The sequence below is a fragment of the Staurois parvus genome, unplaced genomic scaffold (genome assembly GCF_062004578.1).
Source record: "Staurois parvus isolate SC_StPar_1 unplaced genomic scaffold, SC_StPar_1.0 ptg000264l, whole genome shotgun sequence".
Taxonomy (NCBI): domain Eukaryota; kingdom Metazoa; phylum Chordata; class Amphibia; order Anura; family Ranidae; genus Staurois; species Staurois parvus.
In genome coordinates, this window is record NW_028318060.1 from 7,787,671 (window position 1) to 7,803,899 (window position 16,229).

Here is a 16,229-nt window from a genome sequence, read left to right on the forward strand (position 1 = left end):
TTTTCAGGATATGCTCTTTTGGGGTACTTTCCCTGTAAGCCAACTCAATCAGCTCTCACTGTCTTCTACTGCCTACACAGGAGCAGTGTATCTGTATTGGTGCATGCTTGCTAAAACCTTGGGAACCATACCCGAACCCCACGCTGTGGAGATGGCTTGTAATGTTGCTTTTGGCACTGGATCCTGTGTGGAGTGCTCACCTTGGCACTTGGTGCAATGCGTTGAGTTAGCAGCGGGTCTAGGGCTGTGGTATGTCGCTACTGAACCCAGTGCCTGTAGACCCCTCACTGGTTTGCCCACTATGACAAGTGAAGCCTAGACTTTATATACAAACCAGTGTCATGGACAGGATTACCATGTATCTCTGACACAGCTATGTTTGGAATGTATTCACTTCATTGTGCAAATCTTTTAAACTTGGTGCTACAATTCAACCACTCAGAGCTCAGTCTCAGGTGGATGACCAGATGTCAAATGAAACCCATGGTTGCATACTTCCATCTAGAACACTGATAAGATACTCATGTGCTCCCCCCTCTTTCAGCACGAGGATTTGCTGCAGGACGGTCTACACCTCGGTTACTGCATACTCCTTTTGACATGCGTACCCTCTCTCCCACTCTATTCCATGAGTACCCCCACAAGGGAATACTCTCACTTGTAGCTTTGGAGGAGACCAGGTGAAAGGGAGTCAATTCATAACAAGAGGCAACAATAGCTTATACACGCATTTATTTAACAGGTGCTAAAGGGGTGTAACAACATGTTAACACTAGAAATTCTGGATGAACCCCCTGCACACTGCTATATACCCTTTCCAGCACACTTTGCAATAAAAAATAGGGATTTTTAGTTCACACACATATTGCAATACATGTTTAAGTTGGCCAACTGTGCCAAAGTAATCCCTTATGGCCAGTCCTGCTCTTCTCTGCCATTGCAAATGCTGGTACGGACACAATGCCAACATGGGGTGAACAGACACAAAGTGGGGAAGAGCTGCTACATTTTGGTCCGGCTACTGACCTGCAAAGCAACGGATACAGGATATACTGTACCTATGCTCAAATATCAATAGCTTATACATACATTTATCTATCAGGTGCTAAAGTGGTGTAACGACATGTTAACATGAGAAATTCTAGATGATCCCTCTGCATACCGCTATTTCCAGCAAATTTTGCAATAAAAAATAGGGATTTTCAGTTCACACATATTGCAATACATGTTTCTCTTACTGTTTCTCAACTGGAGTCAGACTCTCATATGCTAGTCCTAGAAGACACTGAATCAGAAAGGAATGAAGAGAATGCTGAGGAAGTATTGGAAGAAGCTGCAGAAGATTTATCTTTTTACGTAATACGCTTGCGAACATTGAAAGGCTCATTGTCTCTCTCTGCAAAAACCTGTGTCCTGCCATGCCCCTTTGGGCACAGAGACCTGCCCTATACAAACATATCACTGTACTTATTGAAGATATTCCATCTTTCAAAGATTCTACTCATAGGAAATTTGAGATGCTCTTAAAAGTGATCCAACCTAGCAGGCCCAACGCAGCATCCAGCTCTTGTAGCAATTTCTGTATGCCAAGCTGCAGCTAAGTAAATTAGAACAATGAATAACCAACATGACCCTGTCAGGATTACGCTGTTGCAGAGAGTGAGTTCTAGAGTAGCTGCAGGCAGAGGGCTAGGTGAGAGATTGCACAAGGAGCCTGTGTGTGCAGATACATTACAGGAGGAGTCACATCCAGAAAGTAACACTGGCAGTGCCCGAGATTGGCCCCGCAGTAGATTGAACATTTCTGACTGTCTCTGTAGTGCACTTAGTGCTTAGTGCACCAACAATTGTGAGTGTTTTTGGCTATTTTAGGCTAGGTTCACACCTATGTGTTTTGTGATTGATGTGGTTTTCAAGTGCGTTTTGCAGTGCATTTTTAAACTTTCATTTTTGATGCGTTTCTCATTTTGTTTTTCTGCCAATAGGAAGGTATGACAGTTGTGGGTTGGAATTAGCAGTAATCATTAGAGTTAGCAGTAATTGTTAGGGTTAGAATGCTAAATAGACAAAATAGATCAAAAGAAAAATTGGTTATTCTGCTTGCCCCAAACCGGCCTGGAAGAGCCTGGTTCACAGACATACCCTCTTTCCAACAGGCCAGATCTATTTTTACAATGCGCCTCTATTCCACCCTGCTTCACAATCTGTAATTTATACCTTGCTTAAAGCAAGAAAGGCCAGTAGGATTTGTTACTGTACCTGGAAATCTTACTTTGCCTGGTGTAAGCGCAGTCAGTTCCATCCTAGAGACTATTCTGTTCCTCGTGTTCTGGCCTTCCTGCAAACAGGTCTTGACCTTCTTAGCACCTTAAAATGGAAGATATTGTCTTTATACCTTCTTTTCCAAAGACCTTTGGCTTTCCACTCCCTTGCGAAAAGGTTTATTCAAGGTATTTTGTGTATTAGGTCCCCCTTGCTTTCATCGCCTTTCATTTGTTTCTTTTTGCCCTGCAGAAACCACCCATTAAACTTATCGGGTATATAACCTTTTTAGGTAGCCATTATGTCTGTCAGACATGTCCCTGAACTAGCAGCCCTTTCCTGTAAAGAGCCTTTCCTCATAGTTCACAAAGATAAGGTTGTCTTATGCCCAAGACTATCCTTTCTTCCAAAGGTTTCAGCATTCCATCTCAGTGTGGATGTTCTACCATCCTTGTGCCCTGCTCCTAAGCTTCAAAAGGAAGTATCTCTACATTGCCTGGATGTAGGTAGTCAGAGCCTTTAGAGTATACTTGAAAGCTACTGCTTCCATTAGACATACAGACTCCATGTTTTTTCTTTCCTCGGGACTTCACAAGGGACACCCTGCTTCAACATCTACCATAGTATGGTGGATCAGGAAGTTGACTACAGGAGCTTATGCAGCAACACTCTGAACTTGGGTTTTTGACACCCTTTGTTTTTGGGCTTGTTGGCACAGTTCCGTTTGCCTAGTTGTTGCCCACCCTTTCTATTCATGTCCCATGGTGTATAAGTTGCCTGTGTCATGTACTGTACTCCAAGATATGGAGTTTACAGGTAAGTCAAAATTCCTTTTTTTTAAAGACTTTAACAGAAGATTTCAACTCAATGGATCAGTGTTCTGGCAGTTCAAAGAGTATGTATTGAGAGTTTACTTTTACTATGTACTTCTATAGTGCTTTTTTATTTTATGACAGGGTTGCTTTAAAGGAGAAGTACAACCAAAGCTCATTTGGATCCTGTGGATCACATGAGTGCAGTTCATTCTGTACTCCTGTTACTAATTTTCAGCTGACAGCAGGCTTAAGTTCACTGTCGGCTGATGTCACTCTGCCGGTCCATACTGGGGGCAGACTTTAAAGCATCACTTATGAATAGTAAAATTGATCTTGTTTGTCACCATTGCATGGGCGTGCATTTTTTTAAAGCACGACATGTATGGTATCTCTTTACTCGGCGTAACAACATCTTTTGTATTTTCCAAAAAAATTGGGTTATGTATTGTGTTTTTTTGCTATAAAATTCAAAAAGGTTTTTTGTTCTCAAAAATTTTGTGAGAAACCTCTGTGCAAATACCATGTGATATAAAAAAAAACCCACCAATTTATTCTCTAGGGCAGTGGTCTCCAAACTGCGGCTCGGGTGCTGGATGTGGCCCTTTGCTTGCTTTTGCCTGGCCATTGGGGCACTATTTCATTCACCAACACCAATAATGGGGCACAGTTCCTCCCAAAGAAACCAATGATGGGGCATAGTTCCTCCCAATTGTATCAACAATGGGGCACAGTTCCTCCCAATGACGCCAACAATGGGGCACAGTTCCTCCCAATGACAACAATAGTGGGGCCCAATGACAACAATGATGGGGAACAATTCCTCCCAATCACACCAATGATGGGACACTATTCCTACCAATGACACCAATGATGGGGCACAATTCATCCCAATGACACCAAGGATGGGGCACAATTCCTCCCAATGACACCAAGGATGGGACATTGTTTATTCTAACTAATGCTGGGACATTTTCTACTCCCGATGGTCACAGTGTGGCCCCTCTTAAGTCTTAAGGACGGTACACTGTCCCTTTGTTTAAAAAGCTTGGAGACCCCTGCTCTAGGGCCTCTGTTTTAAAAATATATATAATGCTTGGGGGTTCTAAGACATTTTCTAGCAAAAAATATAGATTTTAAAATGTAAACATAAAGTGCCATGGCTTGGGGTTGTCGGCATCCACCCAGATATCTGGACCAGCATCTGGCTGAACCTCTCAGCGAGCTGCTGAGGGCCTGAGGTAACCTGGAGTGCTGGAGGGGCAGAGCAGACAGCGGTGACTGACAGTCATCGCTCTCTGCTCAGAGCGGCAGTGGTGTCTGATTTACTCAGTTTTCACCCTTAGAGCCAGAGGGAGACAGATACAGCATCGGATGAATGCTGCATCCACCTAGGTAAGTATGATTTTTAATAAAAAGCACAAACCCATACTTTTCTTTTAAAAAGTTTCAGTCCATTATTGGTGCTGGTTTTTTTATGTAAAACTTTTTGTAATCGTGTTTATCTAGTGATGTTGCTGGAATTGGGTATGATGACAATATTAGTAGGACAACCTCATTCAATGAAAAACAAGGAAATCAACATGCAGAAAGCCCTTCTGAATTTTCTTGCTGTCTATAAAAAAGTGAACTACTAAAAATGTTATAAACCCATCAGGTTGGAAGTGTTTTTTTCCCTATAAATGTTCTTTCTGTGCTACAAAATGCTCATTTGAGAACATAATATCTCATTGATGATTTCTATAAATACACTTATGTTTAAGCAATGTGCATTTTTTAGACACCCAATAACAATCTGACAAAATTTCTCTTTCATTGTTCTGCTCATAAAAAGCAACATTTGACTGGACGGTACACATTTCAATGTATACACTATATGGCCAAAGTCTCTGGACAAAGTGTTAGTGTCTCAGCCTCACCCATTGTTAGCGTACATAAAATCAAGCACATAGCTGGAGTATATTCTTCTGTACAGAACTGTGACCTTCACTTATTCAAACACCTTTGGAATGCCAGTCGCATGCCAGTTCTTCCAGTCTAACACCAGCACTTGACTTCACAAATGCTCTTTTGGTTGAATAGGCACCAATTCCCACAGACAACAAACAGAAAATTGATGTTGCGCTAATCGCAATAATGCCACAGACATTCCAAAACAAATAATGAGATGAGAAAACAATAGATAATACACCATAACATAATCCGTAAATGGAAGGAATATGGTAGTGAAGGCAAAGGTGAAATAAAAGGTCCAAAATGAGGACCCAAAGGTGTAACAGACAAAATATTAACTAAATCACAGTAATAGTGGCACATATGAGTCCGTCACAACATAAATGAAATAACGTGAATACAACTAATGAGAAAGTGGAGCAAAATGTGAAAAATACAAAATGAAGTGCTTAATATTAAAAGTGGACAAGCCACTTATCACAGAAGAATGACAATAACAACGCACAGTGAGGCCAAAAATTGTGACCATGCGACTAAAGAGTCATACCACAATGTGCATCAAAAGGCCATGTGACATAAAACGACTAATAAGTGACCATATAAATACCATAAATAAATATGGCAAACATATATAGAGTGCAACTAGTATAAAACAGAAAATGGTGATATAAACGCACAGTGAAACCAAATGAATGTATTACTGTGCACCGTAAAATACAATAACACAATGAAAAAATAAATAACGTAACAAAAAAAATTGTAAATACGACATAAAGTCCATGTGCAAATCGTCCAACAAAAACGCATTAAAAAAACACAACATGGATAGGTAAATGATTGTTGAATCCTACACCGGCTAAATTGCCTCCTCACCTCTGCGACCAGACCCCAAGGGGCCAAAAGGCTTTTAGGACACTCACTGCAGGGGCCCTTTAAGTGGAATCCCAAACGGCAATCCCAAACGGCGATGTAGGGATGATATGTTTGGGAGTGCCATGTTGACCACTCTGTATCATCAATTCTGATGTATAAACTGCCTCATTTTTAAATTTGAGTGAGTTTTAATGTGCTTACCTAATTGGTAAAAGTCTTGAAAATGCATGGGTGTGAGTAGGCCTTATTTTGTAAGCCAATATATATATTTTTTTCTTCATGTTCAACTGCTGTTGATTTCGTTGTTATAGTTTGTCAAGACTGGTAAGGAGATGTTACCATTTGGACATCAGTTATACTGACAATGTTGTTTAATTTCCTGGAGCACAACTTCTACTTCATTTGAAATCCATATATTTAGCCAGTGTTGTATTTAGCCATAGACCTAATTAATCAAAGTGTCAACACTAAGAACTCTTTTCATTACCCGACAAATACCAATCAAAATTCTGACAGATTTCAACCATCATTTTAAAAGAACAAGTTTCAATTTGCTTAGTGGCTATGAAGAAAAACTGGCTTTTTTTTGTGCTGACACATTCATACACAATCACGTGTGTGACTGATAAATGCAACACATCACTGTCCATATGAAGCCTGGATGGCCAAAACAGCACAGCCTATGAGTTTGTAGACCAGTACGGTTGTTTGGAAACCAACTTAGAATGACAAATACTTATAGGTCTGCCATGTAAACAGATGTTACCTAAAACTCATTTCCACTTTTGGATAAGTTTGTTGCACACATTTCCAAAGAAGCAATGCTTGAATTCTCCATTGAAATCCAGTGAAGAACATACTAATATAAATGCTTACATAATGCATTAAAAGAACAGTTGTCCTCTGCTTGTTTACTCGTGTCCTGATTATCTTCCTGGAAATGAATCCAGATGCTAGACATCCAGGTCTTTTAGAGCTGGCTGTGTATACAACCTTGCCATGTAAATGATGCTTGAAATTATTTTTGTGCTTGGAAAAGGAAAATATTGCTGGACAGTGGACACAAGTTCTTTGTAAATGTCCACATAAAAATATATTCATTTATTTTGTCATTATATTTGTAAATAAATATATTGCCTGTTTCTATCAAAAACAATTAAAATACTGCATTGGTTATTAACAAATGCTGCTGTGTAATTTCATCAACGTTTTGCTGAATTTGGTGAGAGGAATACAAGAAAATTTTCTCTAATCCAAATACACAATTACACTAAAGATAATATGTGTAAGATACAAATTCATGGTGCTTAAGTAGTTCAAGAAAGAAACATTAAAGATAAGTAGAACACATATGTAAATGTAAAATAGAAGTTTTTTTTCTTTTTAAATAAGTTGTACCTGTATTTTTCAGCAAATTTATTAGTGGAAGAACGAGCAAGACAAATCAAATTAAAAGTTCAGCGGTATAAGCAAACAGCTGGGTCTAGTTCTAGTCAAGAATTGGAGCGAGAGCAATATTCTAAGGTAAGTACGATACTTTGTATGTTTTATAGTCATGTTTTATAGTTCTAGTCAAAAGAGCTAGTGCATAAACTGGAGGAAAGAAAATAGAAAACAGCTGCTTTCTGATTGTTGTGGGCAACACACACTTTTATTTTCTATGCTGTAGTAGCTTGTAACAACCAATCTGAAACAATATCTTAACTAGTCTGGCTACAGTAAACTGTGAACTGATTGGTCGGTGAGCAAAATTTAGGTTACTTCACACACTCATGTTACTCTTTGCAGTGTTGTGTTGAATAACCCAGTTTGAAAGTTCTAGTGTATGTTTGTTTATAAGTTGTAATATTGGATATGATGACTGTTAGATTTTCATAACTAAACATTTGTGATAACTGTTATCTAAATTTGCTAACTACTCATATGCATGGTACAATTTCAGTCATAAATGCCTTAACTTGTTTTTTTTCTCCCCTCAATAAAGCATTATTGGGCAGTTGTATCAATAATGCCCTCCTATTGTTTCACCGTGTCCATACTAGTTTCTACACTTTCCCCACATTCAAGCTGTGGTAATCATGAAAAAAGGGATGAGGCTTACATAATTCTACAATGATAAGCACATATGTCACCTGCTTCAGGTGTTAAGCTTCCACAGATTTTGTTCCTATAAGTAGTTAGAAGCCATCTGAACCTTTCTGTCATAGTTTATACTCAACATTAGTTGCTGTATTTGTGCATAGCCAACATATGCTTTGATCTAGAGTGTTAGGGCTGACAAAGATGACATATAGTTACTCACTCATCTCGTTGTTGACTTGCAAGTAACATGTGATTCTAGTATATATTGAAAGGTTCCAGACTGTGGCTCTGCCTGCCAGTATCATGGTTTGTGCTCCAGCACAGTTTTGTTGTATATGTTGTAGTATCTGATGTTCTTACAGTTAAGCCACTCTGGTTCCATACATCTAGAACTGATCTGGCAGAGTAGGGTTGCAGCCTGCCTACTGTTTCAGCTGTGGTTCTAGGTGTACTGATCAAGAGTGAGCAAACTGTTTCAAACATCTCAGTCTAAAACTTTGGTATACCTTGTTTGACTATGATAGAAGGCATAGAATTAACTTTTTCAATCTCACAGGACAATATATTGCTTATGCTGACTGAATATTAAAGTTACAGATAATAAAAAAATGTAAACTGCGCAATTTGTGTAAAAAGAAAATAAACTAAACTAAAAAAGCAGCAAACACCAAAGAGGATATCCTCTCCATAGAACAAATCAAATAATTCGTGTTGTGCTATTAAATAATGGGAAAATGGCAATTAAATTAAAAATAATCTAAATATAATACATGACCCAAAAATCTCAGTTATTAACAATAAAGTGCAAATATATAAAACAACAACGTGCAAAAATATAAAATGAATATTAAATTGCCCAAGTCTGTTTTCTATTTGCAGATTACTGTCAGTCTAGATTTATGAACAGCCTGTTAGAGGCAAGCATAATACTAGGGTTAATTTTTGTAAAGACAAATCAGTTATTGCAAGGGAATTTTCCCAAAACATAGTGAATGAGATGACATTCCATCATCCAATGATTTGCACGAAAACATTTTTTTTATATTTTTCTTGCACAAAACTGGGTATTTTTTTGCAAAGTGAAATTTTACCACATTCACTAAGCTATGGGGAAAAGTACAAAGCACAGCTTCCTAAAATGAACAGTCTGTTGTAAATCAGCCACAATATCTTTAGTGTTCATGGAAAATTGAAAACCCTTTTTGATGTGCAGTAAGTAAATGAAAGTCCTTTTGGATAAAAAATTCATGGCAGTCTGTGAAAAATAGATTGCCAGTCTCCTATGCACAGAGAAACTTGCACTTTAAGATTTTCTCTTTATCTCTCTTTGTTGTTGTCCTTTCTCTGCTTTATTGTGAAGCCATTGCATTCAGCTCTTGTTCTGAGGTTAAATTCATTGTTCACAAGGAACAAAACGGCTAAATGCACCTTAAATGATTTCTTTATATTTTTCTAAAGCTACACATAGATACTTGAAAAACGGGGCTCCCTGCACCTTTCTGATTCAAGTCTGCTAAATTAGGGTATACTCTATGAATCAAATCCCACACAGAAACAGAAGTTAATTATTTTATCCAGTTAAGTATTTTAAAATACATTTAATATTAGTACATCACTCTGTCTTTATATTACCTTCCTGTAGTTCATTGTACAGGAAGACACATTGTGACAGGGGCGCAATCAGCTCACTACTTGGAGTTTGTTAATAGGCAATTTCTGCATTAAATTATATTACCTACTCACAATGGTTTTATTTTGGAAAGTGCTGGGGTTCTTTTTAATAATAGTTCCAGTTATCTGTGGTAGTCTCCGCATATGTGACCCCCGTGGGGCTACATCCTATATTTAAGGTGGCTCTGAAGCCTGAAGGTTTTTCACCGCAATGCATTCTATGCATTAAGGCAAAAAACCTGCTGTTGCAGAACATCTTTCCTCCCCAGCAGCAGCAGCTCTTACGGCTCTGCCCCTCCTCACTGGACAGATTGACCGCAGTGGAAGTCATTGACTCAGGCTCCTGTCAATCAAATCCTATGACGAGGGAGTGGAGGGGGGGGGTAAGCCCCGCTGCCTGTGTCAATTATTGTTATTTTACTTTTAAAAAATGTGAAGCTTTAATATCACTTTGGTATGTCCACAAATGCAGTTGTTACATATCAAGAGGGTAAAATACCATCTCTACTCACAGCCTCTGCAATAAGGAGTCCTAGTGGTTAGCACACCTTGGCCAGGCATCCCTGGCTTCAGTCACTTTTCCCACACATAGGAATATTAGGCCTTTAAGGCTTCAGTGTCCAAATAGTGTTTCTAATAGTGTCCAAAACTCAAAAAAGGCATACTAAAACATTTGCAGGCCTTGGTACAGTATATTAACCCCTTCACGCCGACATAACACAAATATGAGGCCTCACAGAACTGGGCTATTTTTCCGTGGGGCCACATATTTGCGTACCTGTCTTTGTGCTGGGAGCGCGCTGCACAGCACGCTCCCAGTACAAAGACCAGGGTGTCACTGAGAGCCCCGGGTCCTGTTCTAACGAATGGGACCCGGGACTCCCAATTCCGGGTCACATGATCGCTGTGATAGCCTCTGATTGGCTGTCACAATGATCAGTCACTGTGAAGCCCGCCCCCCTTGTTTTTTTTTCTATGAATGGAGGAGAGAGATACATTGCATCTCTCTCTTTCCTTGCATAGAGGGAAAAGAAAACCTGTAAAAAAAAGATAGATAAATAAAGAAAGAAATATTACAAAACTAAGAAAAAATACCTAGATCAAGGTTTGACCTAGCTCAGTGCCAGGGTAAGTGTTTGTGTCAAGGTCTGGGTCAAAGGTCAGGATTTTTTTTTTTTTTACTTGGTATCAGTGTCAGTTAGTGCCAGTGTCAGTGTGTTTTAGGTACAAAAAACAAAATGTGCACTATTGTTTTTGGGCTGTATTGTGGGTACAAACAACAAATAACATACACATATATAATATTTCTGCGGTCCTCGAGAGCTGGAAAATTTATTTTGGGTTGTTCTTTGGTGGTAGGTTATGGTTGTAGCAAGAAACACACAGCTAAATTTAAAAACATTATTATTTTTTACTATTTTGGGCCAGTTTTCCTTTCATAATAAAAATTAATCAGGAGATATCCATTACCATTTACCACCAAATGAAAGCCCAATTTGTCCTGAAAAATCAAGGTATAATTAAAAGTAGTTGTGATGATATGTACGGTTTTACTAACACATGTCAAAGTTGCAAAATTGTACTTAGGTGTTAAGATTTGTTTTACCCTTAGGCGTGAAGGGGTTAAACAGCACAATTAAATTTAACTGTGGTTGCTAATCTAGCCTTGATTGTAGTTGTTTGAAAATAATGCAAGTATGATCCAGAATGGAACCAAAGACAATTTCTGTTTACTAAGATGTACAATCCAACATAAAAAAAATAAATTCTATTACAGATTATACATTGAACAGCATACAGTATTTACTTCCTATTCATTGTCACCACTGAATGAACAATAATTCCAGCAGGGTAGATATGTGTGAACTTTTTAGAGTCTTTATAATGCTTTTATTTCACTTAGATATGTTCAGGCCTGTTAGATAAATAGTTCAAAGAGCAAAGGATGTATGTAAATTGAAGTAACCCATTGCTACCAATCAGAGTTCAGATCTGCTAAATCAGGGATGAGAGGAAGTTATATTTTCATGGTTCCACTCATTGAGTGATGTTTTCACAGTATGAGATCTGTACCATGGATGGATATGCAGGCACAGTGGTGTTTGCAGGGGAACAACTGAGTCAGGGATGGGGGAATAAGATTGGTAAGCGTTTTAGGTCTGGGTGGGAGATGTATCCAATCATATTGCTTCTGATTCTTATAAGAAATGGCTTGATGATGTCACATGTTTCAAGTCTCATCTAATAACACTTAGCTGTACTGGCTGAAATTTTAGAAATTTGCACTTTTCAGGCAAACCCAGAACCATTGTAGGGTGGTTGCTTTTTCTTGTAGCACAAAAAAAGGGCCATGTGTCAGAATTAATAACCTATAATTATTTATTTAGTTCTACCCAAGTTCATTCAGCAAGAGCACTGATATTCTTTTGTAAACTGCACACACTGGAGGAAGCATATATTGTTTTGCAAGATTACCTTGTAAAAGGCTCATATTTGATTTTATAACGTCAGCAGACATACCCAGTTTGTCAAAGGTGCTTACAGTTTATTACTACTTTTTTGGTTTATTTAATTTAATTGTATCAGTATTTGTACAGCACTGCTGTAGAGAGCAAGGAGAGGCAAAAAATAAAGATCGCATTAACTAGATTGCATTAACTACCTAGTAACCAATTGAAGGTTACTGGTCATCTTTCAAACACAGCCTATATCTTCTGTAATAGCATGTCAAACCAGCACAATGCTTAAAATTGCTCATAAATATAGAGGGTTAGAGGGTGGATAGCCCTGCTGCTACAATTTGACCACCCACTGGCACCTGTGATGCTCAGTACATCCCTAAACATGAATGGTCACATTGGGCCACCATTTGTCTTTAGTCCTTTGGAGAGGAGTGAGGAGGCATGCTGCAGACACTTCTGGTGCTTGCTTATCAGGGGTTTTTCTAACACATTGATTACTATTTTTCCCATGAATTTTAGTTGGCAGCACCACATAAATAGTATATCATCGGTAGGACAGGAGGCTTTCATTTGGGTTTTTTTTTACCGTAATACATTCTATGCCGGGCACCTTTAAAAGCAAATTGTTTCTGCCCTTCTGCATAAGGCCCAATGGAACACAAAATCTGCTTGAAACAGGTTAAATACAAGCAAACAATTGCAAGTCAAATACACCTGTCAGTGAATTCTGAATGATCTCAGAAAAGTCTCAAGCTGATGTAATCAACACAAGCCCAAAGTCTGCTGATACAGGTCATAAAAATTACATTGTTTCCATATAAAATGTATGTTTTTGTAGTTCTTTTATATATTAAATTAATTTGAGTCACATCACTGGGTATCAGGTAAAATTCAGTCATATATGGAAGTGGGATGTGCTCTGAGAGTGAACAAGTTTCTATAGCATAAGAAAAATAGAAACTATACTTTGTCTAGGAGTAGTGCAGGGCGTCTGAGTTTAGGCATTGTAATCTTGTAAGCTTGGCTTTAATGCATAACAGAAGACTAGGGCAAGGGTAAACACAAGGGAGGGAGGGGGGGGGGCTAAGGAAAGAAGAGGGAGAGCTGGGGAGTTATGAGAGGGTAATGAGTACAAGGGAGATTACCCCTTCTGTTAGAGGGCGTTAAGGTAGGCATCAGTATATACAAAGTATTGCCAAGTCTCCCTGATAACTTCCTAAGTGTTCCAAAAGGTGGCCATGAGGTTCTCCATGTCTTGTTAATCTTGGCAAACCATAAGGATTTTGTGGGCAGGAGTTTGTTTCCACCAAGGTGGTATACAGACCTTCACCCCATTCAAGAGATGAATATTTAAAGACGATTTATTATTTGAGATGGATCTCTCCAACAAATGCAATAGGGGTGCCGCAGGGTTATTATGTTTTTCTACGGATGTGAGTTGCTTGATAGTATCTGTTACCTACCACCAAAAGGGTTGCATTTTGGGGCATTTCCAGAACACATTGCACATGGTTCCCCTGTCCCCCCCACATCTCCAATAGACTCCAGAGGTCTGTGGAAAACACCGGTGAAGCTCAGTGGGCACCCTATACCACCTCGTGAGCAGCTTGTAGCTTGTCTCCTCGTTCTTAATGGCAATGGAGAGTTTGTGTGAAGTGGAGGATCTTTACATGTTGCAGGGTGGTAAACTGAATGCCCATATCTACTTCCCACTTTAATAGAAAGGGCTGCGTGAAGGTGGGGACAGGTCCAAGCAAGCTGAGTATATGGCAGAGAGAGCGACAGCTGCGTGCTGATTCACATTTATGGCATAGGGTTTTGAACTCCATGAGAGGTCATGATATGTCTTTCTGCTTAAGAAGGGTACGTAGAAAGTAATCGCGCTGTAGTCCTTTCCAGAAATTGAGAGGAGGGTCAAGGATTTGGGTATTGTCAGAGGCAATGAGGGCACCATCTCATGTCAGGAAATCTGATAATTGTGCAGAGGGAGAGGCAACGTGTCTACTCTGGATAGCGGGGATGAATTTGGGGTTGTCAAGAATTGGGACAAAATGGGAAGGTAGGGGCCACACCTGAGAGCAATGGAAGGCTTCTCTGGCAGCCACGATCGTACTGTCCAAGATAGGGTGGTCCTGAAGCTCTGGCGTGAGTGGGGATGAGATCCAAGGCCTCCTCAAGGCTGAATTGGAGTTCTCTAACTCCATGGCTACCCAGTGCTTGGCTAAACCCTGACAGAACCAGTTAAAGATTCTGATCAGGTGGATCGCCCTGTAATGTTCGAATGCCTGGGAGGACTTCTACTCCATAGATCCTGAGTAATGTCAACAGTTGTCTCTTAAGGCGTGGCTTTCTATGAGAACAAACTCCCTAAACATGTCACCTGTGTATTTGAAGAAGAAAGGGGGGCAGTCTGATGGGCAGTGCTTGGAATAGGAATAGTACACAGAGGAGGATGGTCATTTTTAAGGTGTTGCAGGGACCGAACCATACCCATGTCAATGAGTGCCAGTCCGTATAAAAGAATTTCTTTCTGCAAATCTGTGTATTTTGTTAGCTGCCATTGCAGGACAGAATAAGAATGTCAGAGTGTGTGGTCATAGACTACAGGCCATATGGTACAGCAAGGTACAGTATATAAATATACTGTATATGGACTGCAAAAGTGTTTTTTAGGTTAAATCATAAAGCATGCGTCTATTTATTTTATAAAATATTTAATAATTTTGCAAAACAGATACACTACTAGGATTATTTAATAAGGCAAGGAGTGTATTGTACAAAGGACAGTAGACCATATCAAGCAGTAATAATATTGAAAAGTAGAAACTGTGGTATCTCTTAGCAGTCAGATAGTCAAAAGTTTCTGTTAAATTTGTGTTGTCAAAGGAATGTCTCTACATTTCATAGGATGCATGTATTAAAAATATGTTTTAAAGCTTTTTTTCTCTATTACTAGTATAACATGCATAAAGATCAATACAGAAGTTGTGACAACGTCTCAGCCAAATCATCAGATAGTGATGTCAGTGATGTGTCAGCCATTTCCCGTACCAGTAGTGCCTCACGCCTCAGCAGCACAAGCTTTATGTCTGAGCAATCTGAGCGTCCAAGCAGAAGGCTTTGGTGAGTGTAAATTGAAAATGTTTTCTAATGTTGATACCTGCAACAAAAACTCTCTAAAATACATTTTAGACTTTTGTTCAGAACTGTATTTTTACCAAGCACTGTTCTAAAGCAAGAATGACACACAGTGTATAATTATCAACAGTGCAAACGACTGCAGGCTGGTTGCGGGTGTGGGAATCTAATCTGTTCCTGCACCTGCAACCACCCGCGCTGCTCCTGCGAGATGCTCAGGGGCTGCCATTCATTCTGAATGGCACCTCTACGCATCTCAGCCCGCAGCGCGATTGTGGGTGCGGGAACTGCATGGAGACTGCATGGTCAAAAAGAATATGCTGTTTCCTGCGGATGCGTTTTTGAAAAGGTTCATGCACCTTTTTCTTTTGTGAAACACGGACACAGCAGCCCTTTTAAATGAATGGGCTGCTGTGCCGACGCAAACGCAGGTCGCACGCCATTCACTAATGTGAACCAGGCATAAACTCTATCTCAGGTGAGCTTCAGAGACTTCTTGCCTTGCCTTCATGGCTCAGCAAATAGCCTCCTCTTCTATCAGAGGTGCCTCCATCCTCCATACATGGCCCACATTCCACAGCACATCTTGCTGAGAGACAGAAAAGTAGTTTTTTCTTTCTGTTAATTATTCTATTAGCCACTTTAACAGAAACCTGTACTCAAAATATAAATGGCTAAAATTGCTGACCCCAGGAAATGCTAGCCGATTGGCTGTTATGTTAATCTAGTGGATTCAGTTCACGGCAATGACCTGACTCTGACAATACTGTGGCTTTCAAATCTTCATGCTTGTTCCAGGTCAGTGATTAAGTAAACATTAAGTCAAGAGAGAGTCAGCAAGCTAGAATTTTTAGAAGATGATCACTGATGGCAGTCCAGTATTTCTTGCAAGAAGAGTTTGCATTTGATCCTACATTTTTGAATGTTTTTGTGCATTAAATTGCATTGCGCAATGTATTCTAATTTTCTTAGTTGA

The 16,229-nt window shown here is 39.4% G+C and overlaps 1 protein-coding gene across 24 annotated transcripts in view; it reads left to right on the forward strand.

Annotated features, from left to right (window-relative positions):
* The window catches only part of RIMS1 (regulating synaptic membrane exocytosis 1), a 438,679-nt gene that overhangs the window by 300,654 nt on the left and 121,796 nt on the right, over positions 1 to 16,229 (forward strand). For 18 of the 24 annotated variants that reach the window (XM_089681373.1, XM_089681347.1, XM_089681349.1 and 15 more), the window contains 2 exons: positions 7,312 to 7,424; positions 15,072 to 15,238. The exons of the other annotated variants lie outside the window; for them this stretch is intronic. In XM_089681373.1, coding sequence (XP_089537499.1) covers positions 7,312 to 7,424; positions 15,072 to 15,238 — 280 coding nt within the window. The remainder of the gene's footprint in view (positions 1 to 7,311; positions 7,425 to 15,071; positions 15,239 to 16,229) is intronic. 24 annotated transcript variants of the gene reach the window in all.